The sequence below is a fragment of the Pleurodeles waltl genome, chromosome 11, assembly GCF_031143425.1.
Source record: "Pleurodeles waltl isolate 20211129_DDA chromosome 11, aPleWal1.hap1.20221129, whole genome shotgun sequence".
In the NCBI taxonomy this organism is placed as follows: Eukaryota; Metazoa; Chordata; class Amphibia; order Caudata; family Salamandridae; genus Pleurodeles; species Pleurodeles waltl.
In genome coordinates this window covers 289,020,465-289,046,341 of record NC_090450.1, presented here as the reverse complement: position 1 = coordinate 289,046,341, position 25,877 = coordinate 289,020,465, and the positions used below count along the sequence as shown (strand labels likewise).

At 46.7% G+C, this 25,877-nt stretch overlaps 1 protein-coding gene across 1 annotated transcript in view; it reads left to right on the top strand.

Annotated features, from left to right (window-relative positions):
* The window catches only part of LOC138265097 (alpha-1,4-N-acetylglucosaminyltransferase-like), a gene marked incomplete at its 5' end in the record, with an annotated part of 650,822 nt that overhangs the window by 256,031 nt on the left and 368,914 nt on the right, over positions 1-25,877 (top strand). The window contains one exon of the mRNA XM_069212637.1: positions 7,442-7,465. Within this exon, the coding sequence (XP_069068738.1) occupies positions 7,442-7,465 (24 nt within the window). The remainder of the gene's footprint in view (positions 1-7,441; positions 7,466-25,877) is intronic.

Below are 25,877 nucleotides of genomic sequence, written 5' to 3'. Positions count from 1 at the left end.
GTAAAATTGGGCTTGTTACAGGAATAACATCCATAAATATCTGTTTTGAGTTGTTATAGTGGGTTATGATTTTCAAATGTATGCAATGACAGCAGTGAACCACTCTGATGTGTAAAATCAAACAATGATAATGCCTTACATTATTAATTTGCGAGTGTTGCTTTTAGAACCAGTGTTGGGCATAAAAATAGCCATTTTCAAACTCATGATATTTAGAACGGGACTATGTATTTATATATATATATATATATATATATATATATATATATATATATATAGAGAGAGAGAGAGAGAGACAGATATTCACTTAAAAAAATCAAAGGTTACATTGACCTTATAGTTAGGCTCACATTGTAAATGTACAAGACCATAGAAATTCACCTGTAGTTAGACTTATTTCAAGTAGCTATAACTCACGTCCTAAGGTAACTATAACTTGCACTCCCACCATGCACAGTTATCTGACCAATAATTTTACTGCAGATGTTACATTGACATTATCAATGATGTTATTAAAGCTGTCATGAGTGCTGTAATTTGTGGGGTATTTAGCAGTGCATGGCGAGGGCATGAGTTATAGTTACCTTAGGGCACAAGCTATAGTTACTTGAAATAACTATAACTATAACAGGTGAATTTCTATGGTTTGGACGCTTTAAATGTGATCCTGACTATAACTTCCCTGTACCCTTTGTTTTTTTTAGTGAATTTCAATGGTTTTCTCAATGTAAAGTAATTTTCATTACTATATGTTAATCCAACCAACTCCTCACACAACCTTCGGCTGTGTGCAGTGAGGGTTGGCCACAGGGCCTGGTTGCGCACCAGGCTCTGCAGCCAACCCGTATAACCATCCAACCCTGCACTGCACACTGCCTTTGATTTTGAGGGGAAAAATACTGAAATGTTCCATCACTAGGAATGTTTAACTGTGAAATCACTATAAAATGAACAGACACACTGCTAAGCCAATACTAGGAATTGAACCTCCAGCCTACTGAGGGTCAGCACAAGGCCTTGACCATTAGACCACAAGTGACTCTGTTCTGCTCTGCATCCAAAGGTAACTATAAAATTTGTACCAAGCATCTTTCTAGTCTGACTCTGTGAAGTCATTGTATGGAAAGACCATTGCCATGATAATCTCTGTCTTTCTCTTTCATCCCCTTTATGAGAATGGCGGGACCGCGGGGAGCCTCAAGGCTCTCACAGTCCTAACCGGCTCCCTGCCTAACACACTGAGATTACTGACTTCTCCTTCATAACAGTGAAAGCCTTTACTTCACGGTTGCTGCTTTCTGGCCTATGGGGCCACCAACTTCTTCTGTCCAACTGTCCTGCCTGGACTGGCTGTCTCACACTTCACTTCCCAGGATTGACTTGGCAGGATACCCACTGGACATCACTTTCTTGAAGTTCTCTCCTCCTCCTCACAGGGTCAGCCGATATCTTGGCAGGTTGTTAGAAAGTTGGTGCTTCAGGCTCAGGGCAAGAGGTCTTTTTGCAACATTTGTTTTTTCAGTTTGAACATAAATAGGATCACCGTAGCACACAATATCAGAGCACAGCAAAAATTAAAAGAGGTGCGTATAAATACAGTGATTCAAATGCAGTCTAAACAACTGTACATAAATTGTGTCTGGAATCTCTGGAGGCATTACATTAAAAAGGGTAGGGGGTACATAAAAGGGAAGGAGGTGAAGGGAGGCACTGGGAAGGAAGTATCAAAGAAGGATCAAAAACCTGCAACCTGTCAATAGTTCTTGACATTCGAAAGAAAACAAAAGTACAGTGATCGAGTTATTTAGAAGTACAATTATGCATTTGTAACCTTGACCCAACATGGGACTTGCAAAAGGGAAAACCGAACTCAATTACTACCCACAAGGTCAGTGAGCCATTCCCCCTTACATTCTGAAACAGAATGAGTCTAAGGAAAGATTGGCATGTGAGTGAGCAGTTGCCAAGTGAAAAGAAAAAGTAGATGCTAAAAATGAAGCAAGTATGCAACCCACACTCGTGTACTCATCCAGCACATAGTTAGACAGTAGTTCAGTGCAAAAGGTTTTCTTCTATTGTGTCTTGCTGCATGAGTCCAGGTCACCTAGGGAAAGGTAATCAGCTCAACTATCCAACAAATGAGCCCAAGAAATATTATGTATCAGGACGGAAAGGCAAAAACTGATCAGAGGTGGTCTATGTCAGTTTGAAGTGAAATATAGATGCAATAAGATAGACCACAATAGAACATTAAAACATTAAGGAATGAAAGATGACTTATTGAAAGGAGGAAAACAATATAGCCCAAGCCCTATCGTAGGCTCTCAGCTTGTCATTAACTTTATCTGTAGTTCATTCATAAAGCACCACCCTGTGCAGTTCTAGAAGCCACTCCTGACCCAGGGGAATTGTGAATTGGTGCCATAGACTCTGTTTCCCTGCCACAGCTAGTGTGCGACTATGTCCCACAGCAGCCTGTTGCTCGCACTAGGTGGGTCATTTTTAGGTCGAGCGTAGCGTTCGACGTGCTGTATACTTTTAAGTATACTTAGAATATGGGTTCAAGCAAATTCAAGCAATTTCATTTGCTGGTTCCAGTGTCCTTCAAAAATCCGCTTGCTAGTGGTCAGTTCTGCCTCTTTGTCCTGCCTGTTTCTCTTTGGGAGCAGCACAAAGTACTGTCTTATTACGCTATGTCCTGTTTATCTCTTCTGTATGGGACATTTTTTTCTTTAGAATTTGCCTGTTGGTCTTACACTGTGGGTGCTTGTTCAGTCCCTCCTCCCCACCGGCTCCCTCTCTAAACATAAACCAACAGCAGAGGGGATCTTTTCCAGGGCCAGCTCACCCTCTGCTCTCTTCCTCTTGTTATTTTCAGTCTGTGTGGCAATAAAAGTCCAGTCAGTAACTTACAAGCTAAGAGATCTAACTCAAGCAAACAGGACAGAATTGCATTCCAAATGCATGATTATCTTGTAATTTGGGTGGCAATAAAAGTCTGGTTAGGAGTTTACAACGCTAATAGATTTTTATTGTTGCCACCTTGGAATGTGCGAGTTCGAGAAGTGTATGGTTAAAAATAACTTCTCTTGTGTCTAAATAGACTAAAATGAATCGCTGTATATAATAGGAATTTAGGCTTCATTTAGGGTATAGGTGACAGTGACGGGCCTCTCCGTTCACAAATGGCATTGTCGCCACGGCAGGAAGACCAGCAATGTTTGTAAATTCATGCTTACAAGATATATTTTAATAACTGTCTCTCCATTCGGTATAATCTGGTGCATTAGGTGACAGCTGCTGCATGTTACAGAAATTCACTTTTTGAATCCTGAAGAGACATTAGCGCACGTTTACATAATGTTTATTGTATGATGAACTTTCCTAACATTTTCATGGCTCATGCACGGGATACGCTTGGGGATCGTGTTAGTTTGCCGGCTCACCCACATATGATAAAGATAGATGGTTCAGCAGAGAGACGAATAGATAAAAGATGTGAGTCCGGTAGATGATAGACTGTCACAGAGAAATAGACTGTTGTAGACAAACAGCAAAGTCAGACTCCATCGCCTCATGTTTGAATCATCACTTTCAAAAACCTAGAAAGCTGCTTGCAACCCCGCACGCCCCAACCGCCTCCCCTATCCTCAGACAAGCAGCAGATTCCGAGCTGGGCCCTGCTGGTGCCGCTGAGTGGGGTAGAGTCAGTGGAAGTGCAGGGATTTTTTCACACTCAGGAGAAATGATAAAATTATGCTATGTGGTTTCGTCACCCCTCTGTGTGGACTGCCTGGCAGCAAGAACTCTAGGGTAGTTAAACACACTCAGCAAGGTGGTGGTGAACAAACAACCAAGTTCCACAAAACAGAACATTTTGAATGTGTAGTCAAATGCCTCTTATTTATCGAGGACATCATTGGCTGATCATTCCAGAATACAACCAAGACTACACCTGGACCCACTTTGTCAACTGTAAAACACTCCCTTATATAGGTCATTTTAGCAACTGTGAGTTTGATGGTTAAATAACCCACTTTGATACAATGGAAAAAGGTAAATACAAAAAAAGTTATGCAATGAAACTAAGCAACCAGTACTGTCTAAAATATTGCGGAAACAGGCCCATACTCTAGCATTTTGTTTAGTCAATGTTGATTTTCTTATAGATCCACGTAAAGTACTCTTAATATCTTAATGAAATCTGCACACTTTTAATTAATAGCACCAGACGACCTCTGACAAGTAGGCAATAAATACACGTTCTTGCACATTCCATTGCCTCCAGTGTTTGGCAGATAACCAAGACGCAGGGAAGTAAGGCAGTTTGTCCAATATTACTCAGTCCAACTAATGAAAGAGAGGCCGGGGTTCAATTGATGTGCCCCGATCCCGAAATAGCCACCAAAACGCCAGATTCATCCTACGAAGGCCAGTCCAGGGGTACAAATATATAGCTCTGAGGTAACAACCCCCAGGCACTTTCAAACTACCTGCACCTATAGTCTGCGCTTGGTCTCCTCAGCCCCTGGGCTCAGGAAGAGTTGGCCATGTTTCTTCATTTCCAGCACAAAGCTAACTGAAATACGTGGAGCGTTGTGGAAGAGAGGAAACAGCACCACTACCACCTTTTGTGTGAAAGGCCGCTTTATTGGAGACAGGTGCACTTACAAACAAAATACCCTGGCGTCCAGCCTCACAAAACTACAAGCCTCACTATACATAAATTCACCTAACCAAATGCTCCCCCCTCCCCTCCCCTTCCGTCCCCCCTCCCTTCCCCTTTAAACTTGCAGTTCTTTAAACCAGTCATCCTTTTAACGTCTATAACCGTAGTAGTCAGTTGCTGCCGTCTACCTATAGAAACTGCAAGTCTCCAACCCATATTGCCAATTTGTTATCTTTGTTTCCTGGCTGCTGTCCACCCCGTTCCCATCTGAAAGTGTCCTGGCCTATTTCTTGTCCATCTGATATCGCTGTCACTTAAACAGTCTCTGTCTCTGCCGCACCTGTTCGAAGCGACAATTACAATTCTATTAACCCGTGCACCCATGTCCAAAAAATTGCCTTTATATGTACCGACCCCCCCAAATTTTCCCCCACAAAAGGCCCCCCAAACTTGGGTGGGAGGGTGGGGAAAAAACGGCCACAACAGCCACTGTGTCGTCACCTAAAATGGCGACCCTGACAAAATGTCCCCTATTTAAATACCCGCCGCCGAACCAAAAACCGCCCAAAAAGCCACCCAAAATGGCGCACGTGGGCTATTCCACCATCCACAATATTCCCGGGGGGGGGGGGTGGAGTCCTCATATCCTCGGCTTTCCCCCCCAGGGCCTATTTGTGGAAGAGAGGAAACAGCACCACTACCACCTTTTGTGTGTAAAAGGCTGCTTTCTTCGAGACAGGTGCACTTACAAACAAAATACCCTGGCGTCCAGCCTCACAAAACTACAAGCCTCACTATACTCGGTCTGTAACCCATACCTGCAAGAAAGAATGCGATTAACTGACAACTGTCTCATATTCCAGATAGCCACCAAAACCTGTCCGCTGTCATAATTTTGTGAAGCAGACCATTTCTAAAGGAGCAATATTAGTTCACAAGTTTATTGTAGAATTAATTAAAACGATACATAATCCTCTAAAAATAGTTATCCATACATAATTCTGTAAAACGCCTGGGCTAATACCAAAGAGCAGTGCAACGTACACCAGGATGCCAAATTCTAACAATAATAGTATATAAGAACAAATATGATTACCAAGACCAGTCACTCTTGAAGATGTGCAAGATTTATTCCCGAAGCCCTTCCCTCCACTTATCATCTGGACAGTTTTATAACATCTGCAATGTTTGATATAGGAGGCTCACAAGTATATCAAAGCATAAAGTCTTCTGCCGATTACACCACCCACAGTGGCTCTTTCACCTTGAGGAGAGACCGGGCTTTTTTCTATGAATTTTACCAAGCAGGCCGTCATTTGGAGATCCTCTCTACACAGGCCTTATTTTATTGCACCCATTGCTTTGTGACATCCCTTTTTAGGGTCGAGCGCAAAGCACTCCATCCCATGCTGTTATCTCTCTTTGGGCTTCCAACCACGCCCATGTCATGTCAGTCACTTTCATTGGTTCGTGGGCTTGCCTTTTAAAATCCGCTTGCTTTCATTTGTGAAAGGCATGCAAACGTCATGCCTCTTCCGGTGTGTGGCCCACCTACACAGCACCGGTAAACTACTGAAAACATATGAGGCTCGATGTTTTCAGCCTGGGGTCCGGACTACTTTATCTGTTTATTTTCCACACAGTACGATCGCGCTCGGTTTTTCAGTTTTCAATTACAGCGTCATCGCGCTGCATTGTACATAGTGCGATCTTGCTGCATTTTCTTTTCTTTTAGTTTGTGTGGCAAGAAAAGTCGGGTTAGGAGTTTGCAACGCTAATAGCTGTAATTCAAGCAAATGTGATACCCATTGCATTGAAAATGCTTGTTGGTCTAGTGAGGACTATGGCTAAGAGGAAATCATCTGCTACCATCAGGAAGTTGAATACCACATCTGACAACAAAGTGTTGGGGGGCCTTACCCCTATTGGCCTCAAGGACCTTATCAAACTCAATGCCCCATCGTGCAACACGCCTAGAGGTGTAGTTGCATAGTGGTATTTTTGGGGTGTGGGACCTCCTGCTGCTGATGCACTCAGAAGCACTCCTGTTATTTGGCAGCGTGGGACATCTGACAACAAAGTGTTGGGGGCCTGACCCCTGTTGGCCTCAAGTACCTTAGCAGGCTCGATGCCCCATCATGCAACACACCTGGAGGTGTAGTTGCAGAGCTGGCCTTTTTGGGGGGTGGGCCTCCTGCTGTCAATGTCCTCCAAAGCACTCCTGTTATCCTGCAGCGCAGGACAGCTGACAACAAAGTGTTTTGGGGCCTGACGCCCTATTGGCCTCAAGGACCTTAGCGGACTGGATGCCCCATTGTGCAACATGCCTGGAGGCATAGTTGCAGAGCTGGTCATTTTAGGGACGGGCCTTCTGCTCCCGATGCGCTCGAATGTGCTCCAGTTATCTTGCAGCGCAGGGCGCATGTAGGGTGTGCTCACGCAAAGCCCTGGCCAAGGGTGGGCCCGTCTGTGTCTGTCCAAGGCTGGCTTGGGCTGGGGACTATCTGTTAACTCGATGACCATTGTTATTACACATACGTTTGATCTGTAGTGACTAATCAATAGTAAGTGGTTTTAAATTTTACGGAGATCTACTAGTGTTTATTGGATGTGCTTTGAGGGAAAAGTCTGGAGAGAGGGCTGTATGCTGACGGTCCAAGTGGAGATAAGCATTTTACTTTGTTCAGTTGGAATGTTGCTGGTCTTAAAATTAAGATCTCCAATTCAGAATGTCTTTCTTTTATTAATAATTTTCATTTTGCTGTTTTTAAGGAAACCTGGCCTGTTTCACCAATTGTAAGTAATGTTTTTTCATGTTTTTCTTGCCGCACTGTTGCCTCTCCACATGGGAGAGCTAAAGGAGGCCTTGCCATCTGGGTTAAGCTTAATCTTAGAATTAAAATGTCAGTCATGAATCCGGGTAGTTCTGCTTATCAGGCCTTACTTATCTGGGATTGTAAGTGCCCCTTTAGTTTGCATATGGTTAATGTTTATGGTAGTGATTTTTCTAACTCCTTTAGTAGTCTATTTGAAGAGCAATTTGGTTTTATTGCAGGCTTGAAATCCTGAGGGAAGGCTACTATCTCCCACCCACAAATTTTAATCTGTGGGGATTTTAATGCAAAGATGGGCAGTGAAAAGACAGAGCTGGGTCCCAAGAGCTCCAATCTGGATATTGCACCATGGGATTCCAGGGGTTTGAAGCTAAGGGATTCAGTTGCCCAGTTGGACCTCGAAGATGTAGTTAATTATTTTTGGTCCTTGTTTGGATAAGCCAACATATAGGGGAGGGGACAAAGGTCAATTATCGACTATATATTTGCCCCCAAAAGCTGCTTGCAGTGGTGTTTAAATGGCCCAGTGATTGAAACCCAATTGAGCAACCACAATGCCCTATTAGTTGAAGGTGCTTTTCCATTTCACAGGGATAAAAGTCCATCAACGTGCGACGGCATCAGCAAACATACCAAGGATGGCTTAAGGATAGAGTGGCACCTTAAAGAGCCTACAGCGGCTTTAAATGGCCTGCTTAACAAAAATCTTTCAACTTTCCTGTGCTGTTTAGAGGTGCGGTCTAGAGATGAATTATTTTCCAGTTATCTGTAATTATGTGTAATTATTAGTAACTCTTTATTAAAACGTCTTACACCTGTGTTAGAACACCCGCTTTGGTTTGATGCAAATTGTTTGGCTGGTAGCCATTGCTTGAGGATGGTGTTAACTTGGACCCAGAGGGATGGAAAAGCAATTCAGAAGTCTAGAAAGATTTATACATTTACTATTAAAGAAAGAAAGTGCTTCCTGTTCAGAAAATAATAGAACATGCTTCAAATGGCCCCTGGGCATAATAGCATCAAGGTAGTTTGGGGAACAGAAAACAGGCTTTATCAGAGAGACGCCCCTCCGAAACACTTTTGAGCAGCAATATCTCTGGTCAGGAATGGGCAATGCATTTCATTAATATATACCAAATAGAGAGGGACAGAGATTCCCTTGTCCACTTGAACCCATTGCAAGTCACTGTACAGGAGGTAGAGGCTGCTATTTGTGCTAGTGCTGGATCTGGATGGGACCCTCATGGATCTATTTAAATGTAATTCAGATCTAAGGCGACACTTACTTGTGAACCTATTTGATAACTCTCTGTACAGTAAGATCCCAGAGTCTTGGTCTCTTTCCACAATTTTACCAATTTTCCATAAAGGAGACAGGGGAACACCCAAATGCTATAGGCCCATATCTTTGGTTAACAGTTCTGTTAAGATATTGAGGAGGGTCATTTTTAACTGACTGCAACTATGGGCTACTGAGAATAAAATACTTACCCCATGTCAGTGTGACTTCCGTCCAGGGATAGGTACAGTGGAGCAGTTCTTGAATTTACATCTGATAGTGAGTAAATACACTGTCGCCAGTCGCTGCCCACTGCACCTGTCTTTTATGGACTTGTCAAGCGCTTTCAATTGCGTGAATAGAAGTACACTGTGGCTGATGTTGATTAAATTAGGAGTAGATGTTGCTTTAGTTAATTTTGTGCATGGTCTCCATGAAAATTTGGGCGCCAGGGTGCGATAGGGTCGGTCTAGGGTCGGTCTGGTGAGCTGTCCGATATTTTCCCATTAGTGTGTGTTAGCACGTCTACTTTTTATTATATATATTAATGATTTGAATTTTTTTAAATGTAATTCAACTGTGGATGCGCTGAAAGTTGCCAACTCTGCCGTTCTGGCTTTATTACATGCCAACAATACAGTTTTGTTGGCTAGAACCTCCGTGCATTATGTAGCAGGATTGATTATTTTGTGCTATTTATGTGTAGCTTATATATGAAAACAAACTTTGGAAAATCACATATTATGACCTGTTGGCCTGGTATGAAGCTATTGTCAGCTTTAAAAGTGGGTGAAACTGATGATAGTGCTATTGGGAATTTGTGTTAACTGGGCTTGGAATTTATCTCAAGCTATACTTGGCAGACACAAGTGAATACAGGCCAGCAGAAACGTGGAAGGTCAGCTGGTACTCTTTTTAATTTAGCCAAAAAACAGCAGGTGTACATTTTACCCATTTGTCAAAGTGTATAAAATGCAATGTATTCCCACAACTGTGTATGGAGCTCGGGCTTAGGGTACAAAACTGCTGCTGATATACATTTTGAAGAAAATAGAATTTGTAGGAGATTGTGGAACCTCCTGCCTTCCAGTGCTAATTTTATTTTGTACAACAACTTGAATCTAGAGTATATTTCAGATAACATTAGATTGGCGCCCCTCTTGCTGTGGTAGAGACTGTGGATTAATAAAGAGGCAAGTTTCAACAGTGAAGTCATAATGGATTGTCTGAATCTGGATAATGGGCTCTCTATTCCCTGGCGGAATTATGTCAGCAAATCTCTGGTCGATATTGGTCTTCCTGAACTGTTTAGCACTCCTGGTTCAATCATTAAAACCAATAAAAGGGTGGTTAGGTTGAGGTGTGGCAAACACACCTCTTTGCAGAGGACCCAAGATGCCATTCGCTAATCTACCATTTGCCGTTTTAATTCCACTTTGGGAAATAGTGATACAGCTTTGTACCTTACCCTAGAAGTAACCTGTTGGGAGAAGTCCCTCCTCTTAAGATTTAGGTTGGGGGCTGTCTGGCATTTAGTATGTTTTCATGATGGGGCTAACGTGTGGGTTAGTTTTCTACCCCCTTGTCCTTGTAATGGTAGGGCGGAACAATTGTTGCTGTACTTTATGTTTTTTTAAAGCTTTTTCAGTTCTGTATTAAACCTTTATTGAAAAATTAACTTTTCAGAAATGTAGAGTGGCCTTAATTTTTCTTGAAAAGTTAAACAGCCCTGACATTTGTTATGTAGTGTGCTGCCTTCTTAAGCTGGCTATTCATAGAAGAAAATTAATGGAGGGGAGTTAGCTGGGAAGGTGTGATTTTAGGGTGGATAGTCTTCATGATTTCTATTTCTTGATGTATTTTTAAGTGATCAACTTTATTTCATTTTGAGGTTTATAATATGAATGATTGTTATGATGTATTATTATATAGTTTGTCTTGAGTTTTTATGGTCTTTTAATGATCGAATAAAGATTATTGAATGCATGCCATAGTAAGTTCCTTGACAAATGCCAAGGTGGTGATTGATCAAGAGATTAAGGGGGTCATTACAACATTGGCGGTAAAAGCCGCTTACCACCGTGCAGAAGACCGCCAACACTCCGCCGTGGCCGCGGAATTCTGCCACAGTCATTATGACCCACAGCTCAGAATCCGCCAAAATCCAGACACCCACACAAGTCCGCCACACCAAAGGTCAGTGATAAACTGGCGATAACAAAACCTCCACCGTCACGCCAACAGGAATACGCCCACACTATCACGACCCACGAATCCACGCGGCGATCTTTCAACCGCGGTATTCCATTGGCAATACATACCGCCTCACACACATTTACAAAACACAACTACATTGGACAATTCCAAATACACACCTGATACACATACACACACCACTCTCACACACCCAATACAATAGTAAACACCCCCCCCACATCACCCCCAAATCCTTACGACCACAATTGCAACAGAAGGCCAGAGAGACACACCACCTGAAAGAACAATAGCATCCACAGGCACCCTACACCATCACTCACACAACATCCACGCACCTCACACAACACACCTCTAAATATCACCCCACACATCCCAACACACACCACCCCACACATCACCTACACCACCCCATGGCCCCACAAAGACACCCCAGGTTCTCTGAGGAGGAGCTCAGGGTCATGGTGGAGGAAATCATCCAGGTAGAGCCACAGCTATTCGGATCACAGGTGCAGCACACCACCATTGCTAGGAAGATGGAGCTATGGCACAGAATCGTGGACAGGGTCAACGCAGTGGGACAGCACCCAAGAACTAGGGATAACATCAGGAAGAGGTGGAACAACCTACTGGGGAATGTGTGTTCTGTGGTCTCAAGGCACCACATCGCGGTACAGAGGACCCCCACCTCCTGCCCCAGAACTAACAACATGGGAGGAGCAGGTCTTGGCTATACTGCATCCTGAGGGCCTGGAGGAATGGACTCTGGTAAGTCAAATCTTTCATTACTTAATTCCCCACCCACCTGCATGCTATCACATACCCCCACCCTCGCCCTCACCCCAATCACTCCAACTCCTCACGTATGTCCCAGTATCACAAACCACACATCCCAAACCCAAGCTCTGCATGTAACACCAAAGCACGGACACCCATCACCAAAGCATGGCCACTGCACATACCCATACACCCACTAAACCATTATCACACAAGGTCCTACACAGGAATGCAAGCACTGGGGTACAGGGTCACCCACCCATTGCACACCATGGCACACACTGATGCAATAATTATGCTTTTACACCCCTGCAGGACCCCTACCCAACGTCCCCGGACAGGAGGGTCCAGACATGTCCATTCCACCCACAGAAGAGACCCACAGTGATTACAGCAGCTCTGTCCAACTGGATCTAGATGACCAGCCCTGCCATCTGGGACCTCGGGACAGTTGGTTTCCCTCACACTGGCACAGGCCACCACAGAGCCTCCCCCTCTGGAAACACCAGCACAGCACCCACCCAGCGGGCCCATACCTCTGTCCCCAGGACACGTCAATCAGCAGTGTGTCCACCACTACAGGGAACCCAGGCTAACCCACCACCCCAACAACAACAGGGACCTAGGGGCAGTGGCAGTGGGCACACGGTTCAGGGGACAGAGGCACAGGAACACAGGGGAACTGGGAGGGCTGCTGTGCGACAGGGGGAGGACAGGCCCAGGGAAACCACTCTCCATGAGGCCCTCTCCAACATCATGGGAGCCAACCACCATTCCCAGGAGACGATGGCAACGGTACTGGCCAAGTTTCAGGAGACCCAGCGGCTGCAGGAGGAGCAGTATTTGGGGTTCAGGGAGGAACTGAAATCCATCAATTCCACCCTGGGCACCATTGTAGGGGTGCTGAAGGAACTCGTCAACACCAGGAGGGACACTGTGGCACAACAAGGGGCCCCTGACACTAGCATGGACAATGAACTGCCCACCACCTCTGCCGGCACTAATGAACAGAAGGCACCGCCACAGGAACACCACACCAGCACCCCACCCCCTGCAGATAGAGAACCACCCCACAAGTGGTCCCTGAGATCCAGGACAAAGACAGAGAACAATGCCAAGACCCCCACCAAGAAATGAGACCACCCTGATTGTCATCCTTCTGTCTTCCTTTGTCACCCTGTCCATCCTTAAACTGCCTCAGCTCCACTTCCTATGCCACTTTGGACAATGCACCTGGGAGAGTAATAGACTGAACTCTGCCATGGACATTCGTCCACCATCACCCCTGACCATTTTACAACCCCCTCCACTATTTAGCACTTAAATAAACACCCTTAAATCACAAAACTATCTGGAGTCAGTCTGTGCTTTAGAAAATGTGTATTTGCAATAATTGTGGAGAAATGCTTTATCCATTGTATTGTCAACATACCTATGTCACACAGTTCTAGTCCATGAGGAAACAAAGCAGATGTCACACAGTGGGACCCACATCTGTGAAATCGAAAGGGAAAGTGACAACTCAGGGTCCATACACTGTGCGAAAATGACAGACAGATGAGAGGTAGAAGGATCAAACAGATGTAGCAGGCAGTGTTGTCTTCTTACCTTTGTCTCACTGGAAGTATTGTTGGATCACCGTGTTCCTGTTGTCTATGTCCTCTTCTTCTGCTTCCTCGTCTTCACTGTCCACAGGCTCCACAGCTGCTACAACACCTCCATATGGACCATCCTCCTGCAGAAAAGGCACCTGTCATCGCAAAGTCAAGTTGTGAAGCATACAGCAGGCCACAATGATCTGGCACACCTTCATTGGTGAGTAGAATAGGGAACCACCTGTCATATGAAGGCACCTGAACCTGACCTTCAGGAGGCCGAAGGTCCTCTCTATAATCCTCCTAGTTCGACCATGTGCCTCATTGTAGCATTCCTCTGCCCTTGTCCTGGGATTCCTCACTGGGGTCAGTAGCCATGACAGGTTGGGGTAACGAGAGTCATCTGCAAATATCGAGGGACAACTGTTAGACACACACTAACTCTTAGGGACATCCCCAGATCCAGACACCTAGTCACACTGTATTGGGTCCATGTCCTCACCTAATAGCCACACACAGTGCCTCTGGTGTTGCCCCATCACATAAGGGATGCTGCTATTCCTCAGAATGTAAGCGTCATGCACTGAGCCAGGAAATTTGGCATTCACATGGGAGATGTACTGGTCTGCCAAACACACCATCTGCACATTCATCGAATGGTAACTCTTTAGGTTTCTGTACACCTGTTCACTCCTGCGTGGGGGGACCAAGGCCACATGTGTCCTATCAATGGCACCTATGATGTTGGGGATATGTCCCAGGGCCTAGAAGTCACCTTTCACTGTAGGCAAATCCTCCACCTGAGGGAAAACGATGTAGCTCTGCATGTGTTTCAGCAGGGCAGACAACACTCTGGACAACACGTTGGAAAACATAGGCTGGGACATCCCTGATGCTATGGCCAGTGTTGTTTGAAAAGACCCACTTGCCAGGAAATGGAGTACTGACAGCACCTGCTCTAGAGGGGGGGATTCCTGTAGGATGGCGGATAGCTGACATCAGGTCTGGCTCCAACTAGGCACACAGTTCCTGGATTGTGGCACGATCAAGTCTGCAGGTGATGATCACATGTCGCTCCTCCATTGTCGACAGGTCCACCAGCGGTCTGTACACCGGAGGATGCCGCCATCTCCTCACCTGCCCCAGCGGACGTGCTCTATGGAGGAGAACAGCGAGCAGAGAGTCAACCAACACCGAGGTACGTCAACACAACTTTATCTGAAATTTTTTCAAAATCGACGTATGGCTGTCTTAGTGTATAATCAAGGCCTATATATGTGTACCGCATTTAAAATTAATGCCATGTGGCCCCCTGAAATGGCAGCTGCCTGACCTGTAAGGTGGGACACGGGGATATGAGGTAATTGCGGTGGTGTTGTACACCGTCGCAGTAGGCGGTCGAAGATCGTGACACAAACCTGCATTGGTTAACATTGCACCCTATGGGTCCCAGGAGCCAATGACGATCTACACCGGCGGTGACGGTACGCACCGCCACGCGGATGTAACCGCCATTTTCTCTCTGTTCAATCACTTGATACCTGATCTTCGACAGGAGAGGACCTGCACTGCAAGTGTTGTATTGACCTCAGTCTGGAAGAGACAATGGCTCGTGTGTCTGGGGACTTCAGCACGGAGGAGTTGGAGAAACTAGTGGATGGGGTCCTACCCCAGTACACGGTACTCTACGGTCCTATAGACAAACAGGTGAGTACACTCTGAGCATGCTGTATGGGCAATGGCTGTTTGGAGTGGTGTGGATGAAAAATGGGGGGGCTAGAACGAGGCTTGCTTGAAACGACGGTGAGTGCATGTGCGACATGGCAAGAGTAAGGATGCGGGCCAATGACTGTGATGGTGCGGGCGCTTATATCTTCTCCTTTTCCCCTGTATTATTCGTGTAGGTCAGTGCTCACCAGAAGAAGGATATTTGGCGTGCCATCGCCAAGGAAGTCCGGACCCTGGGGGTCTACCACAGACAGAGCACCCACTGCTGGAAAAGATGGGAGGACATTCGCCGCTGGAGCAAGAAGACAGCAAGGCCCAGCTGGGGATGGCCTCCCAACGTGGGAGGGGTGCCTGTCGCACAATGACCCCCCTGATGTTCCGGATCCTGGCGGTGGCGTACCCAGAGTTGGAGGGGAGCTTGAGGGCATCACAGCAGCCACAAGGGGGTGAGTACACTCACATTCAGCTGATTCAGTGCGCAGTGGAGGCGTCTGGGTGGGGAGGTGGGCTGTGTGTTCCCCTAGGCCAGGGCGAGTTTAGTAGACAGGGTACCTTCCTAAGGCAGGTCCTGTGGCACCCCACCCCACCTGTGTACAGAACCAACTACACCTAGTCAGGCTCCTGTGACATCCATGTGTGCAGCAATTGGGCATAGCCTTGTAAACCATGTCCCTGGGATTGATTAGGGAACTCCAAATTCACGGCGTAGTGCAGGGGGCTTCTGCGTCTGTAGTGTCCACCAACGGTAGGAGTATTGCATGCACTCAACATGTCTTTCTTCTGTTTCCCCCCCTTTTTGTGGTCTTCCTGTGCTTGTGTGCATTAGCATCATCAGGCGGAGGAGCACTGGCACAGGAGCAGGAGGGAGCTGCATCCCACATGGCGCTGAAGGATGAGACAACAGAGTCAGAAGCCACCAGTGGGACAGAGGGCGAGGGGCGCTCCATGGCGGGACAGGAGATGAGACCAGCGATACAGACTCCTCCTCTGATGGGAGCTCCCTTGCGGTGGTGGGCCCCTCTGTGCTCCCCGCATCTACAGGTACAGCCACCACCCCCTACCAGCACCGCCATCCCAGCAGCCCCTCAGCGTTTGCCCCGTGGCTGCTCACCCAGGAGGGTGGGCATCTCCTTCACCCCAGGCACCCAGCCCCTGCTCCTGTCACCCCTGCTGCCCTCAGTGAGGAGGCCATTGACCTCCTCAGGTCCCTCACTGTTGGGCAGTCTTCCATTTTGAATGCCATCCAGGGTGTAGAGAGGCAGTTGCAACAAACCAATGTATACCTGGAGGGCATTCATTCTGGTCAGGCAGCCCATCAGCGAGCTTTTCAGACTCTGGCCTCTGCACTTATGGCAGCCATTGTCCCTGACTCTAGCCTCCCCCTCCAACTTCCTCCACCCAGACCCAAACCCCTGTACCTAAGCCTATCCCGAGCACACCCTCAGACCAGCATGCACACACCTCAACACACAAGGGAAGCTCAGGCAAACATAAGCACCACACATCCCACAGGCATTCACGCAAGCATCATACACATGCTGACATACCAACAGCCACTGCCTCCACTGTGTCCCCCCCTCCTCGTCTCCCTCCTCCCTCCCAGTCTCGTCTCCACTCACACCTGCATGCACTACATCGTCAGCCACTACCTCCATCACCAGCACACCCACCACCACCCCCACTCACGTGCAGTTACCACCCCCACTACCATTCACACATCCCCTGTGTCCTCTCCCAGTGTGTCTGTGAGACCACCTCCCAAGGTACACAAACGCAGCTACACACCCACCCAACATCCATCCACCTCACGACAGCCTCCAGCCCATGCACCTTCACCCAAAGTCACCAAACGTGCACCTCCTGCAACCACTACCTCTTCCTCCACTCCCAACCCCCCTCCATCTACCCGTCCCAGTGTGTCCAAAAAATGTTTCCTATCCAATCTTGACCTCTTCCCCTCACCTCCCCCACCCCTTCAGTCTCCTGGGGCCAGCCTCTCCAGGTCCCAAACCAGCGCCTCAACCACAACATCAGCGGGAGCAGTGGTGCCCGTAGTGACCGGCCTCTGGAGTGCGCCAGGCAGCAGGGCAGCCAGTGTGCCAAGGACAGTCCCCCACCTCAAAAACACCAAACGTTGGCCAGTGCCCGGTGGGAGAAAGGAAAAAAATCTTCAAATAAAGCCGCTCCCAAGGGTACAGGTGGGAGTGTGTATCCAGCTGGCCACCCTCCAAGGTGGGGAAGGGGCACACTAAAACTGGCAAGTCTGGGAAAACCTGCACGGCGGACAAGACCGCAACAAGCACTACTGAAAAGGACACCGCCGCCACCAGCACTGCTGCCAAGACACCACCACCACCAGCACCTCAGCCAAGGACACCGCCGCCACCAGTACTGCTGTCAAGGACACTGCCGCCACCAGCACCGCTGAACAGGACACCGCCGCCACCAGCACCGCTGCCAAGGACACTGCTGCCACCAGCACCGCTGAACAGAACGGCGCCGCCACCAGCCCCGCTGAACATGACACCGCCGCCACCAGCACTGCTGAACAGGCACCGCAGGCCACTGAGCGCCAAAGATTCCGAAGCTACTGAGGCCACCACGAGCAGGTGAAGCATTCTGGGCACAAAGCCCCCTACAGAACCAGTGGAGAATGACATCCACTACTTCTGTCCTTGGCAGGATGAAGCACTCTGGGCACAAAGCCCCCTCCAGAACCAGTGGAGAGATACATTCACTACATCTATCCTTGGCAGGATGAAGCACTCTGGGCACAAAGCCCCCTCCAGAACCAGTGGAGAATGACATCCACTACCTCTGTCCTTGGCAGGATGAAGCACTCTGGGCACAAAGCCCCCTCCAGAACCAGTGGAGACTGTTATACACTTGAGAGACTGTGGCTTTGCACTCCCCAGGATAAAGCAGTGGGGAACCCACCCACTGTAGAGACTTGAGAAACTGTGGCTTTGCACTCCCAGGATGCAGCAGTGGGCAAACCACCCACTGTAGAGACTTGAGAGACTGTGGCTTTGCACTCCCCAGAAAGCAACAGTGGGCAAACCACCCACTGTAGAGACTTTAGAGACTGTGGACCTCATTCCAACCCTGGCGGTTTGAAACCGCCAGGGCGGAGGGCAGCTGAAGCACCGCCAACAGGCTGGCGGTGCTTCCTGGGCTATTCTGACCGTGGCGGTAAAGCCGCGGTCAGAAAAGGGGAACCGGCGGTTTCCCGTCGGTTTTCCCCTGGCCCAGGGAATCCGCCAGAACCAGGATGGCGGGAACGGGTGTCGTGGGGCCCCTGGGGGCCCCTGCACTGCCCATGCCACTGGCATGGGCAGTGCAGGGGCCCCCTAACAGGGCCCCACAAAGATTTTCACTGTCTGCTTAGCAGACAGTGAAAATCGCGACGGGTGCCACTGCACCCGTCGCACCCCTGCAACTCCGCCGGCTCCATTCGGAGCCGGCTTCATTGTTCCATGGATTTCCCGCTGGGCTGGCGGGCGCTCTTTTGGAGGGCGCCCGTCGGCCCAGCGGGAAAGCTGGAATAGCCGCCGCGGTCTTTTGACCGCAGTGCGGTCATTCGGCGGTGACTGCATGGCGGGCGGCGACCGCCGCCCGCCGCGGTCAGAATGACCGCCTGTGTCTTTGCACTCCCCAGGATGCAGTAGTTGGCAAACCACCCACTGTAGAGACTTGAGAGACTGTGGCTTTGCACTCCCCAGGCAGGATACATCAATGGGCATGGAGCCCCCTTGTGGATCTGGCATTGTGCACTCATCCGGCTGAGGTGCCCCCTTCCCTTCCCCCTGAGGTGCCTGTTTTAGTTCTATCTGATGCCCCAGCAGTGTTCTCTCCGTCTTGTTCGGGTATCTTGTACGGGCCTCGCCCATGCATTTTAGGCCCAGTGGTCCATGAACTATGATGGTGAAAATCCTTTTGTCCTTGCATTCTTCCAAGGGGGTTGGGGGGTGTAACTGTAATGTATCATGATGTATTGGTGTGTGTGTTGTAGTGGGAGAGGGTGGGGGTGGGGGTGTTGTGTGTTGAGTGTGAGTGTCACTCTCTTTTCCCCCCTTCTCCCCTGTGTCATAGGTGCAGTACTCACTGTGGTCTTCGCCGCCGGCATTCATGCTCCATGGTAGAGGAGCTGGAAGACAAAGGCAGAAAGAATTGGAAGTCCTGGTTCCATTGCGTCCTGGTTCCTCGTGGGGTGTGTAGAGGTGAGCATTTTTCCTTCCAAGTCCTGTTTCTGCCGTGTTTTTGTTTGTGGTGAATCTGCCCCGGAAAAGGTGGTGGATTGGACTATTGTAATTCTGTGGGCAGTACATCGTCCTCCGCCTGTCTGTTGGCGGTTACCGCCGCAGTGTTTATTTGTACCGCCTTGGCGGTCGGGGTGTTAAAGTGGCTGTCTATGTTGGCGGTTTCCGCCACGGTCATGATTCCAAATTTGTTTCCGTCGGCCTGTTGGCGGTTTTACCACCGCTTTAACACCAACTGCCAGGGTTGTAATGACCACCTAAATCTGTTGAAGGGCATCTTTCTACTGTGTCTAAACTTTGGGGAAACATGGAGGCAAGTCAAGTGGCTCACAGGTGCTCTCCCCGCAATCTGCTCTCAATGTTTCTACAAAGACCAATGAGGGTAAAAAGTTAGCCTGTTTTTCTGACTCCTCACAAATTCCTGCAAGCACAGCAAACCACAGCTCCTGGGGGTACTTGTGATCGGGCTTGCTCTACCCTCCAGCAAAATAGAAGAAAAATGTTAAACAAATTCAGAAGGGGAAAGGGAAAACTGTTTCCAGAGTAGCTAATATGGCCATGCAGTCTGTCTTGAGTACAAACAACTTACCAAATGGGTCTGAGAGTGTGAGGGGCACTAGACTGCCTAACTGTAGTCTGGAGTCTTTACAGTGTCAATTAACATATTTTAAGAATTGTTTTATTAATAGATTGTCCTCTATTGAATTGCATCTAGCTAAATTACAGCCACCCCAAGTACATCTAAATTTGTCCAGTAAGCATGATGCTTAAAAAGCAACTCCTAGGATTTGGTTGGACTCCAATGTGACTGTTCTTGCTACTCTCGAGCAGAACACTTATTCAACTCAGGTAACAAATATATATTCTACTGGGCCTTTATCGGGAAACGCTGTTACAATAGCTTCTCCAGTCACCACAACCTCAACCCATTTGATATAATCTAATCCTACATTAAATCTACCACCAGCTGCTACACTATATGCCATCATTCTGAAAGGGGTGCCCAAACGTAGTCCATCCTCAATTGAAAACCACAAACAACTGGTAAATAAAGCGGTCCATGGCTCTTGGGAAGGCCTGGGGTAAGAAATTGATTACATGATAAAATATCCATGGTTAGGAGGGTTGAGTGGGTTGACAACTCTCCCAAATTGGATATCAATGACTACGTGGTTATTAACTTTACAAATGGATCCATAATTCTGGATTTATTAAATAGGTGGAGCTTTATTCCAGCAAATGCAAGCAGAATCTCTGCCTCCCTTTAAGATATTTTTATCACCCACTGCAGCTCCAGCCAAGATTTATCACAAATGTCAATTTTCATGAGGAAGGTGACATGGTCTCTTATTTTGTTGTAACAGTGCACAGCAGATTTAATGCATTGGTCAGTTGTAATGTTAATGATTGACAATCAAGTAGAATGCTTCTTTCATTTGTACATGTGCCCAGTTGTTGGGATTTGATTCAGAAGCCCGCCCTTCCTGGGGCTGACCACATATATTATCAACCTATCTCCTTGGCCTCAAACTTAACAAGCTTGCCGAATGTTCCTGATTTTGCGGGGACAACCCTATATGGGGATATCTGGATCTCAGGCATTAATCCTCTGTTTAAATTAACTTCCTGCAATGTTTCAGGTATTGGCTCAAAGGTGGATAACCCGATTTGGACACATTTGATTAAATATTTTCATATTATTTGTTGTCAGGACATGTGGGCCCTTGAGTCAGTCCATATTGAGAATTTTATTTCTTTTTCTATGCTTACAGTTTTGTCATGTGCTGGAAGAGCAAAGAGTGTTTTTTTAACCATAGTTAAGGTAGAGTTCCCTGGGGTAGTCAAAAGTTCTTTTTTAGACTCTCCCAATTTTTCAACTCTTGTGGTTTAATTCTTGTTCCATGAATTGTTTATTAACAAATTCCTAAAAAAATGAGTTCAGTACACATGGTACGGATATAGTGACTGCAATTATGCATGAACTGGACTGATTTATTGATAGCCAGAAGGAACAAGTAGCCCAGCCGTGGATGGGTGAACTTAATATAAAAATTTGCCATCACTCTAGTTCTCTGGTTTAGTTGACTGTTCTGGAGAGGTATTAACCCATTTTGGTCACTTACCCTATGAAGATGCACTCAATCATCTTTTTGTAAACTACAATTTTGCTTTGAAATCACTGCACACAGACCAATTTTTCAAGCCCACATATATTGGTAGGGAAGGTGGCAGTCAAATAGATTACATTATGTTTTCATCAGATATTATTCACATTTTATTTGATTATTTAGTCACAGAAACTGTGTTCAGTGACCATTGAGTCCTCTCAGTCATGTTACGTAGGAGGCTGGCTGTAGTTGAGACTGTTTATCCAGGTCTAACCCTCACACATGTCAAGAACTCCTAGGTCTTGGTCTCATGTCATTAATATTCCGATTTTAAAAAAGGTGATGAAGGGGTATCACCGTATTTTTCTGATTGGTTCTACAGCTAAATTAATGGTCAGGATTTAATTAGATTGTTTATAATCCTAAGCTAAGGCCAATAATGACTTTTTGACCTACAATACAGTTTCAGAACAGGTCAGGGACATTTGAGGAGTGACTCCATTTTTTTCTTCTAGCTAATAAGTACTCAACCTCAAAGTGTTCTGTATATGCCACATTTTTGGATCTTAATTTGGCATTTGAACATGTCAGTCAGATCAAACTGTGGGATATCATGAGTGATTTGGGGGTTGATGCTGACATTGTCTACTTTCTGAGACAACTGTGTAGTAATGTTACCACAAGCATCAGGTGTGGCATTAATGGAGAAACAACTAAACCCTTCCAGATTGTTAAAGGAGTCAGACAGAGTTGCATTTTGTTTTTGTTATAAATGAATGGCCCCAGAAAGTATCCCCTGTACAATCCTCCTAATGTTCCATATGTTGCCTTAGTCATGTTCCTGCACTTCTATAAGCAGACAATCTTGTCCTCATAGCTCGGACCTTGCTCGGTCTCCAGAGGCTGCTGGACAGGTTAAAAACATTATGGTAAATTTCATTCTCACCATAAACTAGTCCAAGACAAGCATAATGTGTTTTGGGCTGAACAAAATTTAAGCACAAGGCATTCATTGTTATTTGTTCCAAGATCTGCCCAGTTCCTACTTTTTCCTATTAAGGTGTCCTTATTCATGACTCTAGGGGCTGGCCTATGCTAGGCCGTAACAGGGCAGCTATGTTCGGGAGAAGTGTAGAAGAATTTTTTTAATTTGCACTCAAATTAGGCCATAAATGTCCTCCATTTTGTGAGCCTATGTGCATCTCCCCTGTGTCTTGATACAGCCCAGTGTTCAAGGATTGCAAAAAGACCTAGGTAAATAGTATTATTTGTTCATAAGTGTTTGTTTCAGCTACCTGTGTCTGTTTTACTGTGGACTCTCTGTGTTTCAGGCAGCCTGGCCTCTTTTAAAGTGGTGTTTTTTTTTAATTTGTTTTTGCTGTGACTGTGTGAATTGCCTTGCTAGTTTGTGGCAACCCCCCCCCCTTTTTTCTCTTCGAAGTAAAAAGGCTACATACATCTTGCAGAGTGTGTTTTTAGGAGACTGTTTTAATCTGTTTCTCTGATTTAAATTGTGCTTAAAAACTGTCTGCCCCCCTGTATTTTTGCCTTTAAAAAAAAGCCAGATTTTGGAGTGCGCGCCCAGCACTATTGCAGTGTTTGTTTCTTAAACAATCTCTCCCTTACCTAGAAAGTAGACTCTGCTAGCTTGGAAGTGTGGATTCAGCATGTCTGTATCGAAGGAGATTCTGAATAGAGCAGCAGTTGCCTTTCCCCCTGACCACAGGGACTGGACTTAGCTGATTGGCTCCCTGAGTCCCTGCTGCACCTGAGACCCGCCCCCCCCCCCCACCTGCTCTGGTCCCTTAAGTTTGTGGAGGGAAGCCCAAGACAGCCACCTCCATTTTGTGGGCCTCTGTGCATCTCCTGTGTCCTGATACAGCCCAGTGTTCAAGGATTGTAAAAAGACCTAGGTAAGGAGCCCTGAGATTTTTCTGGGTAAATAGTATTATTTGTTCAAAAGTGTTTGTTTCAGCTACCTGTGTCTGTTTTACTGTGGACTCTCTGTGTTTCAGGCAGCCTGGCCTCTTTTAAAGTGGTGTTTTTTTTTTATTTGTTTTTGCCGTGACTGTGTGAATTGCCTTGCTAGTTTGTGCCACCTCCCCCCCTTTTTTCTCTTTTAAGTAAAAAGGCTACATACATCTTGCAGAGTGTGTTTTTAGGAGACTGTTTTAATCTGTTTCTCTGATTTAAATTGTGCTTAAAAACTGTCTGCCCCCATGTATTTTTGCCTTTAAAAAAAAGCCCGATTTTAGAGTGCGCGTCCAGCACTATTGCAGTGTTTGTTTCTTAAACAATCTCTCCCTTACCTGGAAAGTAAACTCTGCTAGCTTGGAAGTGTGGATTCAGCCTGTCTGTATCCAAGGAGATTCTGAATAGAGCAGCAGTTGCCTTCCCCCCCTGACCACAGGGACTGGACTTCATTTTAACTTGCTCCTTATATAAGTTCCTATTGGTTGTTGCATATGTTGTTGTGATAGGTTGCTGGGAGATGGTCTTTCATTGGTTGCTGGCTCCAGGGCTGCAGTTATGATTGGTGAATAGGGCTGGTAATCTGATTAGCTGTTGGTTCTAGGGCTGATATTCTGATTGATTGGCTGTTGGTTCTAGGGCTGTGATTGGTGGATAGGGCTGAGATTCTGATTGGCTGTTGGTTCTAGGGCTGTGATTGGTGGATAGGGCAGAGATTCCGATTGGCTGTTGGTTCTAGGGCTGTGATTGGTGGATAGGGCTGGGATTCCGATTGGCTGTTGGTTCTAGGACTGTGATTGGTAGATAGGGCTGAGATTCCGATTGGCTGTTGGTTCTAGGGCTGTGATTGGTGGATAGGGCTGGGATTCTGATTGGCTGTTGGTTCTAGGGCTGTGATTTGTGGATAGGGCTGAGATTCTGATTGTCTGTTGGTTCTAGGGCTGTGATTGATGGATAGGGCTGAGATTCTGATTGGCTGTTGGTTCTCGGGCAGTGATTGGTGGATAGGGCTGGGATTCTGATTGGCTGTTGGTTCTAGGGCTGTGATTGGTGGATAGTGCTGAGATTCTGATTGGCTGTTGGTTCTAGGGCTGTGATTGGTGGATAGGGCTGCGATTCTGATTGGCTGTTGGTTCTCGGGCTGTGATTGGTGGATATGGCTGGGATTCTGATTGGCTGTTGGTTCTAGGGCTGTGATTGGTGGATAGGGCTGAGATTCTGATTGGCTGTTGGTTCTCAGGCTGCGATTGGTAGATAGGGCTGAGATTCTGATTGACTGTTGGCTCTCGGGCTGTGATTGGTGGATAGGGCTGGGATTCTGACTTGTTGCACGTTTTAGGGCTGGGGCTGTGATTGGTGGTCAGCAATAGGGCTATGATTGTTGATTAGGGCTGGGTCTCCCATTAGTTGTTTGAATCAGGGCTTGAAATTGGATTGGCTAGGGTTAGGACCAGCTTCTTATTGGCCAGTAGGGCTATTTAGGGCTAGGACTCAGGGCGTCTCAGCTCGGGCGTCGTGGTTAAGGGCAGAGAGGACAAGGGCAGCTGCTTGTTTGGGCCTGTTCGGGACAGGTAGGGACCAGGGCCTAGGGCCAGAAAAGCTGCCTAATTCTCAGTGGACCAAGAATGGTTCCAGCCCCTACACATCCCTCAACATGCAAACACATATTCTACAAAGACATCCAACTCATGCATCACAAATTGACCACAGACAGATTGCATTGCCCCATCACCAAACACAATACTCTTTATACAACACATATACACATATCCCCCACAACTACAACAGTCAAAGACATGCATTCTCACAGCCAACACTACTCTGTCCACTCCAACTAACACAACCTGACATCACCCACACAATACAAAACTACAGCATACATTTCTCGGTCTCAGCCTTCCAGATACACACTCTCTGCTCATACTAACCAACAACACTATCCGCTGGTTGCTCCACACAGACCACCTGTCATCATAACAATGCCCAAGCCCTGCCTTCAAACACACCATCTACAAACACTTTTCCCCTCTCTTCACCAATTACACACAACCATACAATCCCCACATTTCACTCCACCACACATATTACCTCTTCCAGTCATCACAACTAATACTAACTCCCCTGACACACACCCATCACCTCTTACACACCTCGTACATTCATCTCCAAAACACATCAACACCCCATCTAACACTCAAAATCCACTTACCAGCACTAACTCACATACAAATCCCTCACCAAAAACAACTACACCAATATCCCCTCTCACTATTCCACAAAAACAATACCAACCACAAACAGCAGCACATCAAAGCAACACAAACTTACATTACACTTATCCTCATACCCTCTCCCACCCTCTGGACTACACAAAGAATACAAATTTCATCCTATCTCCACCCCTACTTTCTCACTCTTCACAAACACCTACCACAAGCACCCC